General features: G+C 40.8%; 1 protein-coding gene across 4 annotated transcripts in view; it reads right to left on the bottom strand.

Moving 5' to 3' along the window:
• Positions 1-9,047, bottom strand: part of NDUFAF6 (NADH:ubiquinone oxidoreductase complex assembly factor 6) — a 38,473-nt gene extending 29,426 nt beyond the window's left edge. For 3 of the 4 annotated variants that reach the window (XM_087447629.1, XM_087447630.1, XM_087447628.1), the window contains exons 1-2: positions 8,836-9,047; positions 3,146-3,245 (exon numbers count right to left, since the gene is read on the bottom strand). In XM_087447629.1, coding sequence (XP_087303755.1) covers positions 3,146-3,245; positions 8,836-9,032 — 297 coding nt within the window. In that variant the 5' untranslated portion in view covers positions 9,033-9,047. Of the gene's footprint in view, positions 1-3,141; positions 3,246-8,835 lie in introns of all 4 variants that reach the window. The other variant, XM_087447631.1, reaches the window with a different exon arrangement.
• Between the last annotated feature and the right edge of the window lie 13,250 nt (positions 9,048-22,297).

Below are 22,297 nucleotides of genomic sequence, written 5' to 3' on the forward strand. Positions count from 1 at the left end.
TTACATCTCTAGGACTCATTTATTTTATAACTGGAAGTTTGTACCTTTTGACCCCTTCAGCCATTTCACCCACCCCCTAACCCTCCTCTCTGGCAACCACCAATCTGTTCTGCTGTATCTAGGAGCTCAGGGGTTTTTTGGTTTGTTTTGTTTTGAGATTCCATATATAAGCGAGATCATAAGGTATTTGTCTTTCTCTGTCAGACTTATTTCACTTAGCATAATGCCCTCAAGGTCCATCAATGTTGTTGCAAATGGCAGGATTTCCTTCTTTTTTATGGCTGAGTAACATTACACTGTATCTATATACCATATTTTTTTTATCCATTCATCTGTTGATGGACACTTAGGTTGCTTCTATATCTTGGCTATTGTAAATAATCCTGCTACGAACGTGGGGGTACAGATATCTTTTTGAGTTAGTGTCTTTGTTTCCTTCAGTTAAAAACCCGGAAGTGGAATTGCTGGATCATACGGTAGCTCTATTTTTATTTTTTTGAGGAACCGCCATACTGTTTTCTATAGTGGCTGCACCAAGGGTTCTCTTTTCTCCACATCGTTGCCAACACTTGCTATTTCTTGTCTTTTTGATAATAGTCATTCTGACAGGTGTGAGGTGATATCTCATTGTGGTTTTGATTTGCATTTCTCTGATCATTAGTGATATTCAACAACTTTTTACATACTTGTTGGCCATCTAGGAGGTAAATTTTGATGAGGACCATGGTCTTAAAATGTCTCCTTAGATTGCTTATTAGCAGCAAGGAAAAAATATCAACACGTTGACTGGTGACCAAAATTAATATCACCAATAAGAGGCAGATGGACATTTCATGCCTCCTTATGATTCCCTGAAAAGGACATACACCACTTAGGTAGTAAATACCAGGCTAGGAATACATAATATAATCATAAGAAAACATAAACTCCAAACAAGAAACATTCTATTTTTAAAAAGGAACAGTATTGTTTAAAAAATGTTAATGTCATAAAAGACAAAGAAAGGCTGTGGAAATGTTCCAGATTAAAGGAGGCTAAGGAAAACTAAATGCGATATACGATGCTAGATTAGATCCTTTTTTCCCAGATGGGGAAAAAAATGCCATAAAGGACATTATTGGGTTATTTGACAAAACTGCAAACCAGATGGTAAATTAAAGTATTGTAACAATGTCAAATTTACTCAAATTGATAACTGCACCTTGGTTATGTAAGAGAATGTTCTTATTCTTATGAAATACACACTCAAGATTATAGGGATAAGAGCCATGGTATAATCAAGTTACTCTAAAATGATTCATAGAAAGAAGAATGTGTGTGTGAACATATATATACACATATATATACAAATATATACATATGTACAGAGAGACAAAATGATAAAGCAAATGGGGCAAAACATTAACAACAGGGTTTATGAGTATTCTTTGTACTATTCTTGTGTGTGTGTGTGTGAAATTATTTCCAAATAAAAAGTGGTTTTGTCTTTAACGGTCTTGGTGCTGGGTGGATCTCTTAGCAATATTTAGTGTTGAGATCCCAGTGGCATATGGTCTTTCCTTAACACAGCATCAAAAGTAATCCTTATAAAACATGGCCAAGAGATAATGTCCTTCTCTGCTCAGAACCCTGCAATGGTTTCCCATCTCAGACTAAAAGCCAAGGGATTGCACAGGTCTCCAAGACCCTACCTTTCTGGCCCAGGTACCTCCAACCTAATCTCCTCCCACACTCCCCTCCCTCCTCTGCTGTACCACACAAGCCTTTTCTTTGAACATATCAGGCACACTTGTGCCTCAGAGCCTTTGCACTTGCTGTTCCTTCTGTCTAGAATACTCTTTGCCCACTCTTTTGCTTCCTTCAAATCCTTGCTCAAATGCCACCTTCTCAGCGAGGATTTTCCTGACCACCCTACATAAAATAGGAACCCCTGCTACACCCAGCCTTCCCTATCCCCTTTTCTCCACAGTACTTGTTTCCATCCAATACATTACACAGTACTTGCTTGTTCCTTGAGTGCAAGGACTTTGTATGTTTTATTCAATGCTACACTCCAGTACCTAAAACAGTGCCTAGCACATTTTAGACAATACTTGTTGAATGAACAAACAAAATTGTGTGTGCAAAAAAGCAACAAGATACTCCTACAAAGTGACAGAGAATTCAGGGGGAAGCCTAAGAGTTTATTTATTAAAAATGGAATTTTAATCATTTTAAAGTTATGATGGAAGATCACAATGGGGTCTCTTTATTGCTAACGTGATTGACTTAAGATGCCGATGTGTAGTTTACACCTGGAAAAGGATGAGGTGAAAAAATATGGACCCATGACTTCTAGAAATACACCAAGGAAAAATAGTTAGAGTCCATTAGACTCTGCAGATTCATAGTGTCTAACCTCAATTGTGCCTCAGCACTATACTCACTTCTTTTTATTCGTTCATAGTTCACTTCCTATCATATTCACTAGAGAAGCCAGGCCAAAGCTTGCCACCCTCTTCAAGATTCCAAACCCTCCCCTGCTCCCTCACTCTCAATAACAGACCTCTCCATTTAATTTACTGAGATCAAGGCCACTCTACTTCAACTCCCTCATTTCCATCCTCCATTTCAATTTATGTTGAATCAGCACATGTTCTTTCCACTCTAAGAAAAAGAAGGGTCTCCCCTTCCTTTGTAATTCTTCAGACAAAAGTGAGTTAGTATGATCTAAGGTCTGCGTTTGCTATATTTGCTTCCATTACCCATTTTACAGTCAAGCTAAAAACTCAATTTAAAAAGTGCTTTAAACAACTGCCATATACATGTAAATTATGCAAATGTTAGAAAAGATAAGCAGTAATACTCTAATTAACCTATTCAATTAACAGACAAATGTGCAATGTTAATTGTGTAGTTTTATAATAACCTTAGAAAAAGAAATAAAAAAATTCCAGAATGGAATTTCCAGAAACATTAAGTTCATTAGCTACTTTTATTTTTGGAATTCAATTGTTACGCCTAAATAGCAGAAGAAAGAAATCACCAGCAGAGACCTTAAACACATCTAACATACAAATTACAACTATATGTCTTTATTGTTCAGCATTAAACACACTATATCACCATATTTGCACATAATTTTTTAAGGTATTTTAATACCAGCCTGAGCCAGTTCCACATTGAAGGCTCTGAGTGCAAAAGCAGAGCTTCTGGATTCTGCAGGGAGCAGCAGGGAGCATAAATAGCCTTCATAATCTCGTTTCCTATAACAAACAGGCAAAAAAAGATAGTTACTTTTCACTTTCCAAACTGCACACAAAAAAATACTGACCAAAATTAACTGAAAACAAGACTTCAATTCAAAATAGGCCTACAACTTCTAATATTTTACACCTGTTTCTCTACAATTACAAAAAAAAAGTAACTGCCCCCAATCCCAGACCAGTTAAAGAGAAGAAATAATCAATCTCTATCAATTTATTTTGACTTATATAGTACTTATAATTTTAATTGTTTCAGAATCACTTTGGTTTTAATAAGAATTCAAATGAGCGACAGAAGTAGAAATCAAGAAAACAGTTCTAGCAAGTATTGGTATGAACTCACGGTTTTTAATACACAAATACATAGATAAGACATAAAGACAGAAAACAATATAGGGGTGTGCGTGGGGTGGTGAGCTCATGGGTACGCACACGCACTCACACATACTTACGTTTCCTAGTGGCATCTGCTGAGAGCCTAGAAGCAATGATAACCCCATAAACCCCCAGTATCACTGAACACACCTAACGCCTAGATCTCAATTTCTAAATACCATCCTCCACCGAAAGAAAATAGGACTCCTCAGAGGAATGACCAAGTCCAGGGCTGCAGCAGGGGAAATACAAGATAAGCCTAAAACACTTTCTTGAGCAGAAAGTAAAGAAACATTCAAAGAATGGAGGGACTTGTCAAAATGACAAAGAAACTGGCTTGACAAAGTTCTCATTGGCCAAGTCTGGGATAATTTAAGCACCAAAAAAAATAGTGATAGTACCAGATTGTAACAGGACTCCATAAGTCCATACCAATATAAATTAATGAATAAATACAAAAAGAAGGAAAAACCTGACAACCAGTACAATGCCAACTGACAAATCTAGAAGACATGATGGAATCTTTTTTAAAAAATCATCATTTGATAACTATCAAAGTAATAATTGATTCAGGCAAAAATCATGTCTGAAAATGTTAAACAGGAAAAAGTTTGATAGAAACAGGATATACACAGTATTGAAGTATTTCCTCACAAAATATCTATTACTTACAAATTAACATTCTTATTAATTAAATTCAAGGGAGAAACCTGAAAGACACCTTTTCAACCAAGTAATAAAAAGTTCACACCACAGTAACAGAATAAATCAACACCATGTGTTACGATACTGATACGATACTGAGAAAAGCACAGCATTACTTCTGTAATATTCCTGCCCAAAACATATAAATCCTAAGGAAACATTAAATAAACCCAAATTGAGAGAGATTCTACAAACTGGCTTGTTCTCTTCAAAAAATGTCAAGCTCATGAAAGATAAGAAAAGACTAAGAAACTGTTCTAGACTGGAGAGGACTAAAGAGTTACAACAACTAAATGTAGCACATCATCCCAGATGTATGAAAGACATACTGGAATAATCAGCAAAATCTGAATGGAGTTTGTGGATGAGATGGTAATACTGAATCGATTTTAATATCCTGATTTTGTTGGTGGTACTATGGTTACATGGAAGAGAACCCTTGTGTATTAAGGAATATACACCAAAACATTAAGAGGGGTAATAGGGCATCATGTCTACATGTCATTCTCAAATGGTTCAGAATGTTAACAATGAGGGAATTTGCATGAAGAGTATATTGGAGATCTGTGTGCTATTCTGTAATTTTCACGTAAATTTGAAATTACTTCAAAATAAGAAGTTAAAAACATATAGTCCTTACTATATACATTCTAGGATGACAAGTATAAAGTACTTAGACTGCCTAATGACAAGGCTACTTTCATTGTACTACATTGGAACCTTATTGTAACATTATTTCCTATAAAACAGTATTCAATATAAAATGAGTCCAATCTCATTCCATGGAGTTTAGGTACTGAAATTCAGACTACCCCACTTTTCAATTGGTTCACATTTTGTTGCGTGCCTAACAGAGACCTTAAACCCCTTCTAGCCACTCCCTTCACAACTTCTCCCAGCCTCCACACAAACAACAGAAAGAGATCATGAAGAGTAACGCTGCTATCACAAGACAGCTCTACGAAAAAATCTCACCATTAGCGGTTTCAGATACAAAAGGGACAGTATGGGCAAAACAGCTCAACAGTTTATACTTTTAAATATATACAAATATAAATACTTTAAATTTTATTTTACTATAAACAGTCTCTGAACTTCAAAAGTGTTTAAAACACTTGAAAGTTAATATGAAACAGTGAGAAAGCACTGAATAGAAATCAAAACTACAATCTTACTTCCGTCATTCAACTAGTTATTGACAGAAATGGTACCAGCCATGTCTATTCTCTAATTTGCAAAATGAAGCTTGACAACCCGCCTGTTTCATATCTCCTAAAAATAACTGAGATGTGAGGTAGTTCAAGTTTCTTATAGGGAAATGAAAATGAAATGAAGCTATAATAGAACTGTAACAACTCTTGAGAAATAAGATATTCTATACAGCTAAGGGTTTGCCCTATGAACAATTTTTTTAAAATTTTGGTTAGAAATTTTTCTAAACAATATTACCCACTTATTTAAGTGGCTAACCAAGGCCCAGTTACTTGAGAACTGTTCTAAATAGTGAGAAATGCCATACTATGATGGCTTTATACAGCAACAGGGCCAATAACCTTCATTCATTCATTCATTCATTCAAACATTTATTCAGTGCCTACTATGTGCCAGGCACTGTGCTAGACACTGAAGATAGGTGTAGACTTCAGTGTGGTAGGGAGAGACAGACATATGAGAAATAAGCATATCTGGTGTTACGACTGCTATGCTAGTTCCATGGACCTGTACCACTGAGGCACAAAGAAAGAAGTGGTTCCCCAGTGAGGCTGGAGGAGGATGGAAAACAAGTACACTTGCAGACATGACCAATAGCACTCCCTCACCTCCTTATTACAGCACTAATCCCAAAGCCTGGGGCAGCGTTCCTCAAAACCAAACCCCAAGAAGCCTATGTGAGAGATTAGGTGTGAGATTTTCCCAGGAACCTAGATGCCTAGGAGAGACCCGGCTGGCTACCCTGAAGTGATGGCCTGGTATCTTTTCTGGTATTTGGAGGCCTTGCATAACATACATGTCCAAAACAATTCTGCACAAATAATTTCAGAGGCCAAATCTTACAAAGATCAATGGACAATTAGAAACTAAAAGTTCTAATCTTCCTTTCGAGTTTCATTTTGTCTTTATTTTAAAACTATTTATTGAGCATTTGTTATGTGCCAGCATTTTTATATACATCATCACATTTACTCCTGATAACCAGGCTGTAAAGCAGGAGCAGAAATTCACAAACGAGGGCCGGCCCCATGGCTTAGCGGTTAAGCGCGTGCGCTCCGCTGCTGGGGGCCCGGGTTCGGATCCCGGGCGCGCACCGATGCACCGCTTCTCCAGCCACGCTGAGGCCGCGTCCCACGTGCAGCGACTGGAGGGATGTGCAACTATGACACACAACAATCTGCTGGGGCTTTGGGGGGAAAAAAATAAATAAATAAAATCTTTAAAAAAAAAAAAGAAATTCACAAACGAGGAAATAGCTGAATCTTAAAGAGAGTAACTGTTCCAAGTGACAGAGCTAGGAGTAAGAAACTCAGATCAGGTCTGCCTGCAAAATCCAGGCTTTTTAATAAATCTCTAGAGTCAACAGCCTCCATTCCACTCAAATACCAACATGGACAGATTACCATGTGTAAATATATATTTGATAAAAGCTGTCATATGATATCCATAGACTATTAGTGGAGGAATACATAAGAAATTAATAAGAGTGATTATTCACCTCTGGAGAAGAGTCAGGATACTACTGGTGTCAAAGAAAAATTACACTGGACAAGGGTATGAGCGGTATACATTGTGTGTGTGTGTGTGTGTGTGTGTGGGAGGAAGATCAGCCCTGACTTTATATGGGACGCAGCCACAGCATGGCCTGACAAGCGGTGCATGTGTGCGCGCCCAGGATCCGAACCCTGGCCGCCAGCAGCGGAGCGCATGCACTTAACGGCTAGGCCACGGGGCTGGCCCGAGTGATATACATTTTGATAACTCATTTTTGGGGGTTTTTTGGTGAGGAAGATTAGCCCTGAGCTAACATCTGTGCCCATCTTCTCTACTTTATATGTGGGACACCTGCCACAGCATGGCTTGCTAAGCGCGTGCATAGGTCCCTGCCCCTTCCGAACCTGCGAACCCCGCTTCCCAGAAGCAGCGCGCGTGAAATGAACCACTACACCACCAGCCAGCCCAGTAACTTGAATTTTTTATCATCAAAAAATAACTTTAAGAGCTGGCCCAGTGGCACAAGCGGTTAAGTGCACGCGCTCTGCTGCTGGCCCGGGGTTCGCAGGTTCGGATCCCTGGCACGCACCAATGCACTGCTTGTCAAGCCATGCTGTGGCAGGGTCCCATATAAAGTAGAGGAAGATGGGCACGGATGTTAGCTCAGGGCCACTCTTCCTCAAGAAAAAAGGGGAGAATTGGCATCCGACGTTAGCTCAGGGCTAGTCCTCCTCACAAAATAAATAAGTAACTTTAAAATATATAAAAGTAAATATAACCTTTTAGCAGTTTGGGCTTTTACAATTTTTAATGCCCTGATTTCCACTACTGCTATCTTGTTGCCCCTATAAATAATCAACAATAAGGGAGGAGAGGAACACCATAAGAAAGTGTTTAAATACAAAATAAAACGCTGAAATGCATGGGAATTTTATTGTGTTATGCTACATTTTGCTAAAATGGGATTCACTGGATTTACTAGCCCAATCAAATCCAAGGTAGGATTCTAGCACTTCTCCGAAGTCCTGGAGCCGGGTACTTGAAGCCTTTTTACCACTGTTACGAATCAAGGGCAGCAAAAGGGCAGCGGGTGCTAAGCCATCTGTTGCCGCAGTCAGGCCTGGATTCCATGGCAGCCCCTGCCCACATGTTCCCGGCGACCCGATTCATCCAACTTGACTCCACAAATGATTAACAGCGACTCCCATATGCCAGGCCTTTCGGTGTTACCAGGGCGAACAAAACGGGTCATCAAGCCCCCGACTTTATGAGGCTATTCTGCTGAACCTCAGGTAGATTCCCTCATCTCTCTAAACCTCCGTGTCCTCGTCTATTGAATGAGATAATACGGTTTATACTGTACTCACTGTGCCCTTGCTTTGTGCCAGGCATTGTTCTAAATGCTTTAATCCTCATAACTCTAAATTGTAGGTCTACCTTTGACCGTCACAATTTGTAATGAAGATTAAGTAAATGACTTGTAAACTACTTTGCCTAGTGGCTGACAATTAAGGTCTCAGAGTTAGCTACTGTTGTAATTAAAATTAATTACTAATCGTCAAGTTTTAAAAGGCTAGGCATGCAAAACGTTTAATTAGGTAAACATTAAGGTTCAGGCAAAGTGACAAACAAGGAATTTTACCACACTCTTGCGACGCGTGTGAAAGTTCCGGCTGCCTCAGTCCCCCACACACCCGCACCCGGAGCCAACCCAAGCGCACACGCAGCGGGCCGCCAGGAAGGCGCTGCTCCGCCCGCCGGCGGCGCCCCGACCTCCCGCCGGGGGCAGGCCGGGCTCGCTCACCGCAGCAGCTCCATGCAGTAGCCGTCAGTGCCTGAGGCGCCCAGTCCGCTGGCCGCCGCCACGCTCCGCCCCGACCCCGCGGGCCCCGGGAGCCGCCGCGCGCGCGCCCACAGGCCCCGGGGCGGCCGGCGGCGGCACAGGCCGGGAACGCCAAGTCGCAGCGGGCCCCACGCCGACCCCAGCGCGGAGACCGCCATGACACCCACGCCGCATGCCCTCTGACCCCGCGCCGTCGGCGCGCAGCCACGCCCCGCCACGCCCCCAGCAGGTCCACCCGCTTGCTTCCAGGCGGCGGGAAGCGTCTCGGGACGGCGCTCCGAGGAGAGCCAGGTGTCGCTGTGGCCCTCGGCATCTAGGCCGTCGCCGCGCTTTTCTGCCTTGGTTCCAGGAAAGCCCCGCCTAAATCCAGTCAGTCCCGCCCAGGCTTCCCCCCTCCCTTCCCGGTCATAATGAGCATGTATGTATCAAGGTAGGAGGGTAGAGGAAATTTTAATTGACAGTTTACTAGCTTGATTTATAACTTTTAAATATTTATTCGCATGGTATGTGAGCCTCGTTTGGTACTGTTACCCTCAGGCCCGTTATATTAGAGTTGGGTCTAGTTGCCACCAAGTGAGCTGGTCCAAGCCAGCAGCTGCCGACATCGGGATCCCAGTGACACCTCCTGCCCAGATTTGCCCGAACTGTTCATGCTGCAGCCAGACTGGTTCTTTCTAAAATGTACATCTAATTGTGACCCTTCCCTGCTTGACAACATTTACTGCGCACGTTAGATGATGCCCCTCGCTGATATGGCCTCTGTTTACCTTTCAGCCTCAACTCTGGCCATTCGCGTTTGTGACTCCAGCTTAATATTTCTCTTTACACCCAAAGGAGGGTACCCTGTTGTCTGGACCTAAGAACTCTAGCCAATTCACCCTGCTTTGGTGTTACTCCCTGACACTGCCTGTCTTTGGCCTATGCAGTAGCAGGACCTCAGTTCCCCCTGCATAATGTCGTCTCTTCCCTCTGGGCTTCTGTCATTTAGCTATGACAGACACACACTAGTGTTTTCAATACCACAGTTTAAACCTTATCCTTAAAAAAAAAAAAAAAGAAATCACGCATCTACATCTCCAGTTCTGATCTCCTGCCCAGCTGGACTTTTCCACGTAGACATCTTGCCATTACTTCAAAGTCTACATGTGTAAAAACCAATCAAACTAATTCCTCTTCTTAGTCTCTTTATTTATCTAAACAGTGTCCTCCTCACAGTCAACCAGGGGAAACACTTGAGAGTCATCTTTACCTCTTTCCTGTTTTATGTCTAATGTAATTTAACAGTCAGATCCTATCAATTCTTTTTCCTTCACATACATCCATGGCAGCATAGCTGGTACAAAACTACCTGGATTCAGATCCTGGCTCCACCTCCTACTATCTTTGTGACCTTGGGTGACAGACTTACCTGTTCTTGTGCCTCAGATTCCTCACCTATAAAATGGACATAATAATAGAACCTACTGGGCCAGCCCTGTGGCTTAGCGGTTAAGTGCGTGCGCTCGGCTACTGGCGGCCCGGGTTCAGATCCCTGGCGCACACCGACGCACCGCTTCTCCGGTCATGCTGAGGCGGTGTCCCACCTACAGCAACTAGAAGGATGTGCAACTATGAAGTATAACTATCTACGGGGGCTTTGGGGAAAAAAAAGGAGGAGGATTGGCAATAGATGTTAGCTCAGAGCCAGTCTTCCTCAGCAAAAAGAGGAGGATTAGCATGGATGTTAGCTCAGGGCTGATCTTCCTCACACAAAAAAAACAAAAACAAAAACAAAAATAATAGAACCTACTTCATAAGGTTCTCATGAGAATTAAACGAGTTAATACATTTAAGGCACTTGGGGCAGTGCCTGGCCCGTAATAGGCACTCAACACAAGTGGGCTCTGTAGGGACAACATTAAGAAAGACTTTTTAAAAGGACCAAAAAAGATTGCTGGTGTCTCAGTGGAAAGCTAGACATTGTCCAAGTTATCTGATTCTGTGGGGTCTCTGTGCCTTTATTGTCTTTGAGCTATATTATAATTCTGCAAGTTGCAGAATATTGACAGTAATGCAGATGATTCTTGTTCATAAATATGCGAATTGTGTCCGCAGGAGATTCAGTTGCTTATTGTTCTATGGATATTGACCAGTTTTGCCAGTTTCGCATCTATTAAGCAGATTTACTTAAGCATTCCTGACTGCCTGTATATGTCTAGTACTTTGAATACTCCTTTGAACTGGTTGTAATATCTTCCTGGTTCTCTCAATTAATGAATTAAATGAAGTTTTTGACATGTGTTCATTTTATATCTGTATGAGAGTCATTATACAATTTTGTTAAAAATTATTTTTTTACAGCTACCATTAGCTATTATAACTTCTCTTCCATTTTATTTCCAGTACCCAAGTTCACATCTTTCTGATGGACCTATTTCATTTGTTTCCTTATCTCCAGGCCAATCCATCTATATTGAAAAATACAGCCATTTCTAGTTATCGCAATGCATACTAAAGGTGTTATGAGCCTGTGGATATATAAATCTGAAGGCAGAATTCTAGTTAATAGCAATAGAGGAAAAATTAAGAACTTTTAATATTATGTTATGGATAACACAGTGTCACCGACTGACATTATTTGAACATCTATTATTTGCTAATCTTGAAATTAATTTTTTTATAGATACTACTGCTATCTTTTTTTAGAACTATGAGCACATGAAAGTATTTCCTTGGTTTAATTTCCTGGTATCATAACCAATATATTTGAAATATGCGTACACTTTTATTCATTCAGGGTTATAATCAAGGCAGAAGCTCAGCACTTAACCAAAAAGTTAACAGTAAGAAATAAATGACCACAGAAGCACGATTTGTTAACTTGGCCTTTAGCTGTGGCATATGCTCCCTGTGTCTTCTTTGAGTATATGACTCTCTCCCTGATGATTCTAACTGATCCATCTGTGTAATTGTGGATGAAATATAATAAGATTTCTTTCCAGGCTGTAGCCCAATAAAGACTATTCTTTGGTTGATTGTTACATTTTAAAGAGCTATGCCTTATTGTTCCAGAATATTGCTCCACCTCTTATTTTTTCCATGGCCTCTGTTAAGAAATGAGTTTCATTCTTTACGTTAAGAGTCAGTCTGGCCTGTTGGCTTTAATATGACACGAATTCTGGAGGCTAGCTGCTCAAGATCAAGGTGTCAGCAGAGTTGTCACCTCCCTGTGTCCTCACATGGTCTTCCCTCTGTGTGTGTCTGTGTCCTAATCTCATGTTTTATAAGCACACCAGTCATGCTGGATTAGGGACCACCCTAATGACCACATTTTACCCTAATTACCTCCTTAAAGACCCTATCTCTAAATAACAGTCGCATTCTGAGTTACAGGGGTTTAGGACTTCAATATATGAATTGGGGGGAAATACAATTCAGCCCATAACAACTACTATATTCTACTGCCAGGAAAAGAGTTGGGGGGGAGTGTACGTTCTACAAGAGGGAACAGCATGTGCAGAAGCCCTGCATCAGTAAAGGTTTCAGCACGTTCACAGAACAGAGAGAAAGCCTGTGTAGCTGGCACTTACTGAGTGTGCAGAAGGGTGGACCATGTGAGACTGGAGAGGTAAGCAGGGATCGAGTGATGTGATGTTTTGTAGGCCGGGTTGAGATTTGAGGATTTTATCTTAAGTGCACTGGGAAGCCACTGGAGGAATTAAAGCAGAGGTTTGGTATAATCTGACTTAGATTTTAAAAGACAACTCTGGTGTCTGTTGGGAGAATAGATTGGAAGCAGAGAGACTGGTTAGGAGCTTATAGCTGGAGACCCTGTCAGAGTTGTTGGTGACTTGGACAGGTGTAGTAGTGGGGATGCAGAAAAGTGGTGAATATCAGACATGTGGTAAAGGTAGCACCAACAGAACTTGCTGTTGCACAGAAGGCGTCAGGGAAAGGATGCTGCCTGCTTCCTCCTTCCTATCAGAACCCTTTTGTGCATGTATCCATCCTCCTCCTTTAGAGGAGCCAGGCACCATCCTCAGCCCACAGAGGTACTTCTGATTAGTGAACCTAAGCATGGTATTTCCACTTCCATCACCAGTGACTGGTCCAGGACGGTGCATATTTCCCTGCTCTGGCCAAGGACACTTGTGGAAAAATACACTCTGGGGCTTCTGATAAAGTTGCCTCACTAATAAAAGGAGACACAATGTACAATACACCACTTATGAAATATTCTTGCCAAAAAGGTTTAACATAAATCTAATTAAGCTTCTAAATCTAATTTTGAAGTTTATATGAAATACAAATACAAGAGGAACAAGATAAATGACATCATAAGGAAATAAATCAGAATAATTCAAAAGAAATCTCAATGTCATGAGAAAACGAATTGGGGGAATGTTCTAAATTAAAAGGAACCAAAGAAATATAAAACCAGATGCACTGTATGAAACTTGGTTGGATTCTGGTTTGCAAAAGATGAGCTATAAAACACATTTTGGGGACAACTGAGGAAATTTGAATTTGGACTAAATGTTTAGTGATATTAGAGAATTACTGTTAATTTTTCTTAAGTGTGATGATGTTGTGGTTCTAGAAGAGACATCTTTATTCTTAGGCAATATAGGCTGAGTTGTTTAGGGGTAAAGTGTCATGATGTCTGCAACTTTCAAATGATACAGGAAACAATATGTATACACACATATATCACACAGAGTGAAAGAAAGATGAAGCAATTGTGGCGTGTGGCAAAATGTTATCAACTCTTGAATCTGGGTGTAGGGTATATAGTCATTGCACCACTCTCTCAACTTTTCTGTAAGTTTAAAGTTTTTCAAAATAAAGAGAAGAGAGGGTCAGAGAGACACGAGAAAGATGCATACCTCTTCTTCCTCTGGATGTCATTTCTGAATGTGACTCTGGTAACAGCACCAGCCACCTTGCAGCCATGAGGGAGACTAGCCTGAGAATCAGGCTGAAGTGCTGACATGGCTCTGCGTCCCTGCTGACATGAGTGAGTAGATGCATTTTCAGTCATTGGAGCTCCCCTTCCTCAGAATTTTTTTGTTATGTAAAATAATCCATATTCCTCACTATTTGAGCCTTTTTGAATTGAGCCATTATCTCCAGTGGAGACAGGAATAAACACTGAAAACAGAGGGGTCAGGGAGGCAGCCAGGAAACAATGGAGATACAGATATATATCATAATTCATATACAATTTTGCTCTCTGCTTTTTAAAATATTATAACATGAATTTTCCCATATCATTAAGATTTATTTATAAACCTTTTTATGCAATATTTTTGAGTAGGTAATATATTCCTGTGGTAGATTAACTATGGCCACAAATTCTTTGCACTACTCTTCTCGAGAGGTGGAGTCCATTTCCACCCCTTGAACCTGAGCTGTCCTTGACATTTGCTTTTAACAAAAGGAGATAACGGGAGTGACGTTGTGCAGCTTCCAGAGCCTACACCTCAGAAACCTTGCAGCTTCGACTTTCCCCACCTTGAACACTTCTCAACTCCTACATGTAAGGAAAATGGTCTAACCTACTGGAGGATAAGAGGTCATGTGGAGGAGAACTAGGCAAGAGCCAGGACCAACTGCCAGACATGCAAATGAGGCCAACTTGGACCTTTGGGCCCACCAGATCTTCCCGCTGAACGCCACCCCATGACTGAGGCCAGGTAAAGAAGCAGAAGAACCACCCAGCCAACCGGCAGAACTGGGAGAAATAAAAAATCATCGTGATAGGTCATCAGGTGCTGGGGTGGTTTGTTATGCAGCGATTGATTACTAATACAATTTCCATGGTGCAAAAAATTTTAAATATAAAGATGTACAAGTGAGGACTTGAAGAGATATTTGTACACCCATGTTCATAGCAGCATTATTCACAATAAGCAAGGGGTAGAAACAACCCCCATGCTCACTGACTGCTGAATGGACAAAAAACTGTGGTATATACATACAACAGAATATTTTTCAGCCTTAAAAAGGAAGGAAATTCTGACACATGCTACAGCATGGATGAACCTTGAGGATAGTAAGTGAAATAAGCTAGTCACAAAAGGACACATACTGAATGATTCCATTTATATGAGGTACCTAAAGTAGTCAAATTCATGAGGTAGAAGTGGAATGCTGGTTGCCAGGGACTGGAGGAAGGGAGGAATGGGGAGTTATTGTTCAATGGGTACAGAGTTTCAGTTTTGCAAAATGAAAAGAACTCTGGGGATGAATGTTGGTGATGGTTGCACAACAATGCGAATGTACAGTCATGCGCTGCATGACAATGTTTCGGTCAACAAGGGACCACATATACAACAGTGGTCCCATAAGATTAGTACCGTATAGCCTAAGTGTGTAGTAGGCTGTACCGTCTAGGATTGCATAAGTACACTCTATGATGTTCACACAACAAAATCACCAAATGACACATTTCTCAGGACATATCCCCGTCATTAAGCAACGCATAAGTATACTTAATGCCACACAACTGTACCTTTAAAAATGGTTAAGATGGTAAAAATTTTTATGTATATTTTACCACAGTTAAAGATACAAGTGAAAAATTTTTTCCTACCTGTTCCTCATCCACCTATCCCTTCACTCCCCCACAACCCCCAGGTAATCATGATCATTAGTTAATATGTATCTATGGTGGTTTTAAAAATATGACCACAAATTTTTTGATACTCCTTTCATCAAGAAATTAAGCTTAATTCCCCTCCACATGAATGTGAGCTGGATTTACTTCTAACAGATAGAACCCAGGGTATGTGATGATACTCCACTTCTGAGATCAGACTATAAAAGGCACCTTCCGTCTCCGGTTCTCTCTCTCTATATATCTGAATCTCTCTCTCTCTCACCACTTGCTCTGTGGGAAGCCAGCTGCCATGTCATGTGAGCAGCCCTAGGGAGAAGACCCACATGGCAAAGAACTGAAGCCTCCTGCCAGCAGTCGTGTGAGTGAGCTTAGAAATGGACGTTCCAGCCCCTTCAGATGACTGCTAACAACTTGACTGCAACTTCATGAGAGACCCGGAGCCAGAGCCACCAGCAAAGCCACTCCCAGATTCCTGACCCTCAGAAACCATATGAAATAGAGAAACCGTGGTTGTTTTAGTCTGTTAAGGTTTGGGGTAATTTGTTATGTGGCCATAAATAGCTAATACAGTATCCTTTCCTTTATTTATGGGTATACATGCAAATATGAATATAGATTCTATCCTCTCCCCCACATTTTTACATAAAAGATAGTATTTGTTCACATTATCCTGCACTTTGCTTTTTCTTCCTGAAAATTTCTCGTACAGATATTTCCATATAAGTTCATTGTGAGTTTCACTATTATTCTTTTATAGCTACATACTGGTTAATTTAACCAGTCTTCTTTTTTTTTTTTTTTTAATTTTTTTATTATTTATTTATTTTTTTTTCCCCCAAAGCCCCAGTAGACAGTTGTATGTCATAGCTGCACATCCTTCTAGTTGCTGTATGTGGGACGCGGCCTCAGCATGGCCGGATAAGCGGTGCGTTGGTACGCGCCTGGGATCGAACCCGGGCCGCCAGCAGCGGAGCGCACGCACTTAACTGCTAAGCCATGGGGCCGGCCCTAACCAGTCTTCTATTGGTATACATTGGCTTTTTGTAATCATTTGCTATGACAACCAGTACTTATTAGCTTTGTACATCATTTTTGCATGCAAATACATAGAGAAAGTCCCAGAAGTAGAATTTCTGGGTCAAAGAGTATCTAAAATTGTAATTTTGATAGATGCTGCTAAGTTCCCTTCGTAGAGGTTGTGGCATTTTGCACTCCTACTAGATATTATGACAGAACCCAGTTCTGCACAGTCTTGCCAAAAGAATATATTATCAAGTTTTGGGATTTTTGCCAATTGTATAAGTAAAAAGTGGTATTGCAGTATAGTTTTAATATGCATTTCTCTTATTAAGAGTGAAGATGAACATCTTTTCATAGTTTTAGAATCATTCTTATATCCTTTCCTATAAACTGCCTTTTCATAAGCTTTGCCCACTTTTCCATAGGTTACAGGTCTTCCATATTGATTTCTATGACCTCTGTATACATGAGGGAGATTAGCCTTTTGTGACATAAATCACAATTTTCTTCTCAGTTTGTTTTTGGTTTTGACTTTTCTTGTGGAATCTTGCCATGTAGAAATTTTATAATATATTTTTATATAGTCAAACTTAACAATGTTTTTAAGGCTTCCGGATTTTGAGTCATCGTTAGGCCTTTCCTGTTTTAAACTTTTTAATATAATTTTTCTCCCTTGTTTTCTTCTATAGTACGTCTATAGTTTTACTTTTTACTTTTTTTTTTTTTGGAGAAAGTAAATGTTACAAAGGCATGGATTCACCTTTTTTCTTTATAACTATCTGGTTGTCTTACAATCATTTATTCAATAGTCCACCTTTTCCCCTTTGATTTGAGATGCTTCCCTTTTCACAAAATAAACTCATGTATGTATTTTGTGTCTATACTGCTGCATTTGTCTCTCTATTAATGTTCTAGTACCACCGACTTTTAGCTATTGAGAGTATGAAATATGTTTTCATATATATCTGGTAGTACTAGTTTTTCCTCATTGCTCTTTTCCCCTCACAGAGTTTTCCTGGCCATTCTTGTTTATTTTTCCATTTGGCTTTTAGGATCAATTTTTCTTTTTTTTGTTGTTTTGTTTTGTTTTCCTTTTGGTTTTGGTTTTTTTTTGAGGGAGATCGGTCCTGAGCTAACATCTGTTGCCAATCTTCCTCTTTTTCTTTTTTCTCCTCAAAGTCTCAGTACATAGTTGTATATCCTAGTTGTAGGTCCTTCTAGTTCTATGTGGGACACTGCCTCAGCATGGCTTGATGAGCAGTGAGTAGGTCCGCACCCAGGATCCGAACCGGCAAACCCTGGGCCACTGGAGCAGAATGCGCAAACTTAACTGCTACACCACCGGGCCAGCCCCCAGTTTTTCTATTAAAAAAAATTCTTGGGGCCGGCCTGGTGGCATAGTGGTTAAGTGCACGTGCTCTGCTGCGGCGGCCTGGGGTTCTCAGGTTCGGGTGCCGGGCGCACACCAACGTACCACTTGTCAAGCCATGTTATGGCGGCATCCCATATAAAATGGAGGAAGATGGGCATGGATGTCAGCCCAGGGCCAGTCTTCCTCAGCAAAAAGAGGAGGACTGGCCACAGATGTTAGCTCAGGGCTGATCTTCCTCACAAAAAAAAAAAAAAAATTCTGAAGGTATTTTTATTGGAATTCTGTTAAATTTATACCTAACTTATGGAAAATGGATTTTTTTTTTATATTGAGCCTTCATAAACATTTTTATGACATTATAATTCATCTTATTGATAGATGTAACACCATCAATTTAACCATGCTCTTGTTGTTCTATCCTTATATTTTCCCCAATTTTTGATTTTATAAATAATTCTTAAATGAACCATTATAGTTGAATCTTTGTCCATATCTGTGATTATTACCTTATGATAAATTCCTAGAAATAAAATCACTAATCAAAGTCTGTGAATTTTTGAGATATCTCTCATTGCCAAAATTCTTACCAAAGAAATTATGTACTCTCAAAACTGTGGATGAAAGTGATAGATTTATTAAATTTTTAAAAAAGTCTTGCTACTGTAATAGGCAAAAAGTGATATCGCACTTTTAATTTGCATTTATTTGATAATTATGAGAGATAATTTTTTGTTTACTACATATTTGTATTTAATTTTCAGTGATTTATTGTTAACATCCTTACCCATTTTTTTGTTGTTAAAAACCTAGTAGTTTATTTCAAAGTATAAAATGTTATTCCTTACCCATTTTAATGCTGATGGTCTTAATGTTTTCCTTTTTGATCTGTGTGAGCTTTTATATATTAAGGCTATCAAATCTAAGTCTTTATCATATTTGTGTCAAATATTTTTCTAGTTTGTTTACTTGTTTATAACGTGTTATTGTGTGTCATTTTTTCTCTTTTTTTTTTTTTTGTGAGGAGATCAGCCCTGTGCTAACATCCGCCAATCCTCCTCTTTTTTTTTTGCTGAGGAAGACGGCCCTGGGCTAACATCCGTGCCCATCTTCCTCCACTTTATATGGGACGCTGCCACAGCGTGGCTTGCCAAGCAGTGCATCGGTGCGCGCCCGGGATCCGAACCAGCGAACCCCGGGCCCCCGCAGCGGAGTGCGCGCACCCAACCACTTGCGCCACCGGGCCGGCCCCTTGTGTGTCATTTTTTAATTTTAAAAAATTACTAAGTAAATTAAATAATACACAAGTTCTCTCTCCTCCACTCCTCTCCTTCCTACTGCTAAAGAATATGTGTGGTGAAGTTTGTTTTTTTGGTGTTTTTGTGTGTGAGGAAGATCAGCCCTGAGTTAACATCCATTGCCAATCCTCTTCTTTTTGCTGAGGAAGACTGACCCTGGGCTACCATCCATGCCCATCGTCCTCTACTTTATATGGGACGCCACCATAGCATGGCTTGATAAGTGGCACAGCAGTCCACGCCCGGTATCTGAACTTGCGAACGCTGGGCCGCCGAAGGGGAGCCTGCGAACTTAACCACTATGCCACTGGGTCGGCCCTGTGTGGTGATGTTTTTTGCTCAAAATTTTAAGCTTTTATATTGTCAAATCTATAGAACTTTTTCTTTATTAACTTCCATTGTTTATGCTTAGAATGACCTCCCTCATAGAGAAATCAAAGGAGGAGAGGAGCCAGAGCGAGTATGGAGACACCAGTAGGTGGGCTATTGAGGTTGTCTGGGCCAGAGATTATTGTGGCTTGGACAGAGAGTGTTGCAGTGAAGATAAAGAGAGGAGAGGTCAATATGTAATTTGGAGGTTGACTTGCTGACAGATTGATGGGAGGAGGGAGGAGGTAGTGAAGAAAAGGGAGAAATAAATGATGGTTCCTAATTTTTGACATGAGCAACTGGTGGAATGGGAGTATCTCTTGCACATTCCTGAGCTGAGGAATGTGACGTCTTTACGGGGTGATTGAGGATATTTTGGTGTATGATACTTTCCTGATGATATTCATCAACATATGATCCCCTTTAGCAGGATCCTTAAATACAGCTGACACATCCCTGACTCTCTCTGGCTGCCCATGGTCTTTATTCTTTGACCTGCCGTGTTTTAATGTGCCTGCCTACTTTGTAGGAATGTTTTCGGTGTGTTTACCAAGTGTTCTTGAGTTTGTCTCGTGTTCTCATTGGTGAGTCCTTCCTGGGGACTAATGTGGGCCAGAGTTTTCCATTCCCCAGTCAGTGGGAGCTTCAGAAGGCGTGTTTCAGGCACTGGAGGATCATAAACACAGGCGGGGAGCTACTTCTCGGTGCTTTCTGTGGTTATCAGATTGTTGCAATGAGGGCCCTCAGGCAGTTCCTGAGGGCTGGTGCTGCATAACTCACCACCACCTTTTTTGTTTCAACATAGGGGTCATCAAAGGAGAACTTGGTTTATGAGTGTGTGGCCTGGAATAGCTAGTTTGGAAATAATCTCTAAAAACACAGTCAGCAGGTTTGTTGTTTTTGTTGATGTCGTTATTGTGCAGAACAGTGCCCAGTGAAGCTTCTACTCCTCCTTAAACTCCACAAACAGGTTCAGAGGACTCGGTCACTTCAGAACATCACAGCCCCATGAAAATGCCTACTGTAGAGAAAGAAATAAAGGTCATTGCCTCCGACCCAGCCAGCCCTCATACAATCAGTCTGATGCTTGCGTATGACTGCTCTCCCTTAATGACCCAGAGAAGATGGCTCTGACTTCCTGCCAAAAGGACACACACTGCGTTGTTTTTCTGAGAGTGACAGTGGCTTATGTGGAGCTATGCTATGCACATGCTCCCTCCTGATTCTTCTAGCAACCAGTAGCACATGCCAACAAGGGAAAAGGTTCACTCGAGTTAGAAATGTAGTCTGTGGTCTTGGAACAGATTTTCTGGGCAAAACTGATCCTTCTGGGAAATAAGCAGTCTAGGTCTTTTAAAAATTACATTCTAGCTGATCCACATTTGTATTGCATAATTAAAGGTCACACCTGCAGCCAAATTAAATATGTTTGTCAGTAAGGATATTTCCATCTGGCAAACAGAATACTGTGGGATTAATGCTGCTCCCTCTTCCTGGAATGTCCTTGTGTGCTATATCTTCAAGGAGGCCATTTGGCCACGGTCCCAAATCCCCAGCCTTTGAGCAGCCACCTACTGCCTCCACAGACTCCCGAGAGAGCTACGCAGGGGGACAGTCCTGGGAAATGAACACTATTTATTACACTGTTTATACAAGCCCTACTGCTGATCTTGTCTGGATCACTTCAAAGGCAAAAAGAGACGTACAAGGACAAACCCAACAAAAATGGTTGGACCCTAGACTTAGATCAAAGTGATGAAACTACAGCCTGAGGCTTTCCTGAGGTTGGGGCTATAGGAAGAGACTCTCGAGCTTCTCCTTGTCACCAAAAGTCCTAATGCCCTTTTGCCACCTCATAAATTTCTACTTATCCTATGAACCCCAATTCAAATGCCTCTTCCTGTCTCAATTTTCCTTGAGAAAATTGAGCCCCATCCAAGAGAAATGAGGGGTTTCTTCATTTGTGATCCTATAGCAATTGATGTGTGTTTCTCTTTGATCACTTTACTAGGTCTTATTGTGGTAATCTGTTTACATGGCCCTCTTCCCAGACTCTAAAGGTAAATTATTCCTTCTTTTATTTCCAGTGCCTGGCCAAGTGCCCAGCACTGGGAGGTGTTCGGTGTATTGTTCTGAAAGCCATGTTTCTGGCCCTGGAAATAATGCACCTGGTTGTGCAGTTTGTGCACTACACAAACGTGCCTGGGGGTGAGTGGGGCTGGTGTAGGGTGATTTGGGGCTGTCTCTGCCCCGAGGAAGGGGAACCTTTCTTGTTGCACAGAGGCACAAGCTGGAAGGGCTCTGCATAAGCCCAGGGGGAGCACCTCCTAATTTGCACAAGACACTGTACGGGCTTTCAATCTTCCCAAGTGGAACAGCAAAGCAGAACCAGCAACTGGAAGAAGGGCAAAATGTGAAGAAACTCAGGCTTGGAAGGAATAGTTCCTCTCGTGGAAAGTTTCCGCCACTCATCTAGTAGTCAAGCCTTACAGTTATCTGATTTCAGAGAACTTATTGTCAATTATGAGTAAGAGGAACTTGAATGCATCATGCTTTTCAATGTAGCATACTTATCCTCAATTACTATTTTTAAAAAATATTCAATTATACAATTTTAAACCTGAAAGAAAGTTAGTCATTTATTAATTCTACAAGTGTTTTTGAGCATTGAATACTGTTTATATGCTTAGTATGGACTAGGCACTAGAAACTATACTAAAATTGGCCAAAGTCAAATACCTGTTTAGTGTCAGGTTTTTCATTTGC

This window comes from Ceratotherium simum, chromosome 23 (assembly GCF_057802395.1).
Source record: "Ceratotherium simum simum isolate JZ-2026a chromosome 23, ASM5780239v1, whole genome shotgun sequence".
NCBI classification, from domain to species: domain Eukaryota; kingdom Metazoa; phylum Chordata; class Mammalia; order Perissodactyla; family Rhinocerotidae; genus Ceratotherium; species Ceratotherium simum.